Source organism: Mya arenaria, chromosome 16, assembly GCF_026914265.1.
Source record: "Mya arenaria isolate MELC-2E11 chromosome 16, ASM2691426v1".
Classification (NCBI taxonomy): Eukaryota; Metazoa; Mollusca; class Bivalvia; order Myida; family Myidae; genus Mya; species Mya arenaria.
The window spans coordinates 37,999,307-38,006,362 of NC_069137.1; the positions used below are offsets into that span (position 1 = coordinate 37,999,307).

Genomic DNA, 7,056 nt, shown 5'->3' on the forward strand with positions numbered 1-7,056 from the left:
ACAAAGCTGTCCCGATCGTTTTGATATACACAGTTTTGAATTAAGAAAAAATATGATTTTATACTCTCGATTACTAGTCTTAATCGAATATCATATTATCATATTATAACGTAAAGTTTATTTTATATAATGAAATCAATAAATAAATTAGATCTTTATTTGGAGTGAAGAAAACGTTCCAATAAAATGCTATGAATCATGCACTTAAAATTGGTCGAGATGGCATGTAAAGCAGAAAATACCTTCTTAGTGGCATACATTTAACAGTAACAGATACACAACTTCAATGCATTAAAAAAGGTTATACAGTATCCGCTGTATGAGTGTTTGTATTGATCATTCATTGTATAATTCATTTTAAATGGCCACATCACAGGCCAATTATGGAATGGGTTTCGAATATTCTCCTGACGACAATACCAGTGGATTACTGTGAACGAAAAAAAAATTGAAGCGTAATAAAAAATGCGAACGAGTCCTGCTCAATGCTTAGGTAAACTCTTCCTGTTTGGGTAAAATATTAGACATCGATTTTCATGTACATTTTAAATTTAAAACGATATATAGCCTCTCGAGTTACCAGTTAAAGTACGTTTCCTCAAGTGTATGAGCTATCATACAGACGTAGCAAATAAGCTGTCCGTATAGCTTTTTATAGTATAGTAAGTGAACGGTTGACGATCTTCGTCATGATAAAAAGCCATAGTGCATTAAAAAATTAAAATGCCACAGTGCCATTTCATCAATCATTCCTTCCTTCCTTCCTTCCGATGATGATGATGATGATGATGATGATGATGATGACTATCTAGCTCCAATGTTAGACCAACAATTATCTTTCATATATTCATATAAAAAGGGTGAAAGTATAATACAAGTAGTTTCAATTCTTAATACTTTGAATTATGTGAAATGGGCGATCCTCATAATTATGCTTAACCCTATCCTTATCAATACTGCAATTACAGAAAAGTCCGTTTTAACACGATGTGAATCATCTACCTCTCAATTTTGGAGATTTAATTATACATGACACATTTTTTATGATGAAAGTATAATACAAATACTAGTAGCTAATACTGAATAACTGATTAATTTTACTTAAAAATAATTGTAATAATATTGAGATCATAAAACCGTACTTAATTTGTCATTAGATATATTTTACACAGTATACTACTTTTTGATCTAAGTGACCCATTTATTTTCTAAAGATTGCGCAATTTATCTTTAACGTCATCTGCAAGAAACTTGGGAAACCAGACCCAAAATAGGACAAATAGACGAATCAGGGTGTAACCGAATAATGCGGTTTCGAGCGATACTGGAACTAGACGTGAACAAATGGCTAGATGGAATATTGCTTAACTAATTATGTATGTTATTTATTTGATTCAAGTCTGCGATTAAGATAATTTTATTCATATTGCAAAAATCAAACTGATTGCAAGCATACTAATCTATGTGGCTTTAAGAAAGCGTTTCAATGCTTATTTCATTTTAGTTTGCGATAAATATGTACATAATAGGAATAACAAACGGAAACACCTTGTCCAATTGTCACGAGATAATATATATATACATAATCATATCTTAATTTCCCATTTATTGGCATGAAATTTCTAGCCTCTGGTCGGGTTAACCACCACAATCCAGCGTTATCCCACTGCTAACGTTGCCTCTACCGTTTCATCTGGCTACGCTTGGAAACGATGGGATAGCTGGTCCAATAATTAAGGCGATGCTTCCAGAGAATGCGGCTTTTGTTAGCGTAAATGTTACGTTATGGCAGCCATACATCCATTTAATACTTTCGGCAATTTCGTATCGACATAATATGATTGTTCTGAATTATGAACCACATTGATCTTTGATTGAATGGTTGCCAACTGATTACTGAACATTAAATTGTCAAACACTTGATACGTTCCAGTGTAAATAATAGATAACCACTTAAATCAAGAGCGCATGTTTGATAATATTGAATACTTCAGTAACTTCAATGACACTTAATCTTTCAAAGATGGCACGATGTTTTTTGAAAAGCAAAAATAAAACAATAGAGAAAATCATTGTACTTATTTGATAAAACATAGCCTTCAAAGCGCGTTTTGATTTTAGTTCAAATATGTAAAAAAATAGACATCGAACTATTCATTCAATTTAAAACAAATAATGAGACTTTTATAAGACATGGGTGCCTCAACATTGAATGCATTGTTCGCTTCTGTACATGAAGCCTGATCACAACTAAACGTTTGAACCAAAATTTAACCCACAAAGTTTGTGAAATACTTATATTCGGCTGTACCTGTTGATATGTCGCTTGCCATGTTTTACCGAGTAGATGTAAATTGAATTGTTTTATAGCTATCCTTAAAATTATTCTTGATTGTTTTTCTGTAAAGTAAAACAGATAGTATGTATCTAAAATAAACAATGCACTAATTTCCTATGTTCTCGTTCATTAACTTAATCTACCAGATTTGTATATTATGTAAATAGGCTAATGGAATGCTACCTTGCCTTTATTGAAATAAATCTATGCCACACTATGTTTCCAATTTACCCAATTTTATTAGAACGCTTATTCCAAATTAAGGTAAATGGTTAGTAAAATTAAACTCTGAAAAAAACTATGTCAGTTTTGTTTTCCTAAAAAAATCATCATCATCTCTATCCCGACTTATCTTTAAATCGTCAAGTTTTTAGATACTAACTCGCACAAACATCTTCATTTCTAGTGACTGTATATGTTGCATACATTTTTAGTATATTCGAATTAAGTCCTCAAACGTAAAAGCATCATGCAAATAGCTCAAATTCCATATGGACAGAAAAGGTATAGAAATTATTTACTTTCCATACTTTTGAAAAAAAAGTCTTGAATTTGTTTCCTGATACTGTCTGTTATAATTGTACAAAGTACGGTAAAATTAAACTGCACACGATCCAAAATGAGGCCGGGATTATTTTTGTGGAGCTACAATGCTAATCTTAATTTCTGTCCTTCATAATGAGCTGAGCTGGCCTATTCTTCGACTCAAATCACAAACTATGGCTCTTTTATACAATGAAAAAATGGCCTGTTAAGTTAGTATCTATTATCCCTGATACCTCAAACTATGAGTTCTCGAAGTTATCCACTTCGAAATGCATCTAATAGAAGAACATTTATGTCACGCAATAGTAACTTCTTTTCCTCTTTCCTTCCTTCTTCTGTACGTGCATGGAATGAGTTTTCTCATGATGCGCTCTATAGCCCTTTTGTTGTTTCTTAATAATAAGAAAGACATCGTTAAACTGAACAACTAAAACTGTTTAAAGTAAGACATAAAAGCGTAATTAATGAGTTCAATGTAAGTAACCTTGTTTACCTCGGGCAACCATGAAACATGGACCTTAAACGTTTCAAAGAAAATAATATAACAATCAAACAGATGCAATGGACTTTATTTTATAGGTAATAGATCAAACATATTAAGAAATTTCCTTTCTTAACATAAAAGGCACTATGTCAATGTGCGCAAGGAACTTTCAAGATATAACACAGTCAATGACAAACTAAATGGTATATGAACAACAATAAATGTATCTGATAAATTAACACAAATTAACAACATACAACCGTTATAAATAGGATAGCCTGTTCTTATCTCTAGATCATTATGAAATACGGCTGAAAATAAATATATTCACATTGACATTAGCAGATATATAATCAGGTACAAATTGTATCACATTTGGAATTACCTACTTGTCAGTGTATGTTTTTAAACATTTTTTATTTCTCATCTTAAGTAGATGTACACTACAAATTGACACAAAGTCTTCCGTAGTAATATTGACTCAGATGTACTTCATTTTGACAAAGAAATAATATAACTAGCAACAACAGCGACATTTATTTAGTGCTAAAAAACTCATTTATATTACAAGAACGGAAAAATAAATTACTTAAGTTTAAGCATTGGTAAAAACGGATAAATACTACCTTCTCATTGGACATAAGAAAATATCGACCATAACATTATTATAAATGTCAAGAAGGCTAACTAATGGTGCTAGTATTTTAAACACTCAAGCTAATCTTTGAATTAATAGAAAAAACAACAATGTTTAATCAGGTATGAAGCTTTTAAACATCGATCGCAAAAACAGACCTGTGCAATATATTGTACATCATGATTACGCTACAGCAATATTCTTACACGAGTCAAGTGAAGATGCTTTGGAATAAGCTGGCTCTAAAAATATTTCTATGATCGTGATGAATTAACTGCTCATCTTGAGTACATTGAATAAAATAATCGGATTTTTTACATGTTACACGAATTCGTGTAATTTATGTCATTAGTTCTATTTTCATTTTTCAAGCGAAAGGAAATAAAAAAATATGAATGACAATGTGCATACAATTATGTACAAGGCTGCTTCATATATGTAGCGAAATATATGCCCTTGTGCAAAAGCTTCTTGAAACTGAAAATCATGACACTATCCATAACATTTACAAAAGTAATAACACTTTTCTAAATGTTTCAATCTATATTCCTTATGCGCGAATCTAGTTATTTCCCGCGGGTGGTGGGTCTCGTCTCCCTCGAAAATAGTCTATGAACTTGGGGATAAGTTCATACTTTATGACAATGAACGTTAAACCAGCAACAGCGACTGTCGTATATACTTTAGGCTAGAAAGATACAATTGAAATGTTTAAGATTTTTAATTGGAATCATATATGTAGGACCTATGTCGTATAGGTGTGTAAAATGCCACATAGAAGCAATCAGACGTTGCATTAAACAGACACATATTAATCATGTCATAATTGACTACAAACATGCAATGGAGCAACAATGGAAAACTACTCACATGCCTTCTGCATGAGTCAGCAACAGTCGTTATAGGTATAACGACCATGTCCATTGCACCTAGAGCAATAGTTTTCAGTCGTTGTTCAACCTCGGCAGAAAAACCATCATGGTGTTTAAGAAGGTTTATGTCCGTGGGTCCATAATAGACTATTTCTGTGACAGAAAATAATATTTTTTTTTAGATTGAGTCGTCTATAATAACAACTAAAAATTATATCAAAGAAAATACAAAGCATAGAAATGTAATCATAATTAGATCACGCTCACTCCTATCCTTAAAATTACCATTTGTCATATACCATGAACACATTGTGAAACAATGCTGTTGAATTATCGTGTATGATAATCCAAAAATCGAAAACGATTCTGGCGGTCCCTCACTCACTCACTCACTCACTCACTCACTCACTCACTCACTCACTCACTCACTCACTCACTCACTCACTCACTCACTCACTCACTCACTCACTCACTCACTCACTCACTCACTCACTCACTCACTCACTCACTCACTCACTCACCCACTCACTCACTCCCACACTTATTATCACAAAAATGTATGTTTAGAAATAAAATGAATATCAACATATTTCATTATTTTGCAATATGTGGGATCCACACGAAGACATTCAGTTCAGTTTCTGGTCTACTAATACATGTCATAGGAATAGTTTCATACACTATTGTTCTTTCAAATTCTGAACAGCGACGTAGACACAATAAGCTTTATCTGCAATTTTAACAGCTGTGAAAGTTGTTTGTAGGTGATCGGTGCGTTGTTTTTATTCAGAGGCCAATCAGATAACAGCTCTTTATCATATTTCAAGTGTTGTTTTATTTTGAGGTTTCGCCTATTTCTTTTCGGTTTTAACACGTTTAAACATGAACTATTGACACACAATTTAAACGTATTTATAACAACGGCAACCTATACAGTTTCAAATGTTCATGTTTTGAAATTGAACCCTGAAATGTTTGGTATTTTAAATAAAACGGAAGCAAAGAATTATCGCGCCATGATATATAACTTCTACACAGTCAGCCATCATGGACTACAATTATTGAATCAATGCTTAAATATGCCATGCTATTCCTAAAATACTATTGGTAAGTACGTATATAAATATGATTAGATTTGTTTTGTGGAATTTTACAATACATATATTTATTTTACCGCATAAATATTATTACGTATGTGCTTTTATTTGCTATTATGTGTTTTATTTTGAATGAAATGCTTGTATTTAGGTTACAAATATAAGGCACCATCTGCGCCAAGGAATAATTTTGCGCACATTGTAAATTGCTTTATCTTAATCACCTAGCCTAGGTTAGATCTCCGATATATAATAATAATAATAATAATAATAATAATAATAATAATAATAATAATAATAATAAAAATAATAATAATAGTTATTATAATAATAAATATATCAATAATAATAACAATAATAATAATAATAATAATAATAATAATAATAATAATAATAATAATAGATAATTATAATAATTATCATAATAATAATAATCATAATAATAATAACAAGTACAGACAAACATTTCAGAGGCAATGTTAAAGCAACCACTTTTATAAACATAATAGAATTGTTGTTACCTTTCATTTTTCGTTTATTCACAGACATGTTTCTCGAGAAATCTAACACGATTTGTTCCACTGTTTTTAAAGCAAAAACGCGAGGCAGTCAGTGCTCCGAATGCCTTTGGAATGAAATTATGCCATAAGCTTACAACAAAACGATTGTTATTCAATTCGTTCTTTACTTTGGAACGTATCCAATGTTTGGCCATTTACAAATAGAAACCAGCCTTGCAGACATAGGCACTCAAAAAGCCACAGAACAATATGGTTTATAATTCAGGACACTCATATCAAGTTCAGCAGTGATTGCAGTAACGGTTGAAAGGAGGCATAGACGCTTCAATGTGACATTTATGTTAACAAAAGCACTATTTTCTTGTTACAACGCTTAAAATTTTGGACCAGCTATGTCACGCCGTTACGAGAAGAAGTGGGGGAGGTTACCTTAGTGGAGAAAAAACGTTTGATCGTAGTGGTGAAAACAACCAGATGTTAAAAAATCATTAAAGTAATCGAGAAATGGCAATGTTTTTAAAGTTACCTTTTAATTAATCGCTTTAACTCGTAACGGTTGAA

The 7,056-nt window shown here is 31.7% G+C and overlaps 1 protein-coding gene across 1 annotated transcript; it reads right to left on the reverse strand.

The window, feature by feature from the left end:
• Positions 1-3,437: 3,437 nt before the first annotated feature.
• LOC128222578 (uncharacterized) lies at positions 3,438-6,664 on the reverse strand. Its single transcript, XM_052931661.1, has 3 exons — positions 6,496-6,664; positions 4,876-5,030; positions 3,438-4,693 (listed from the first exon to the last, which is right to left on the reverse strand). Exons 1-3 carry the CDS (start codon positions 6,521-6,523, stop codon positions 4,568-4,570), a joined length of 309 nt encoding a protein of 102 aa, XP_052787621.1. The 5' UTR covers positions 6,524-6,664; the 3' UTR covers positions 3,438-4,567.
• Positions 6,665-7,056: the final 392 nt, after the last annotated feature.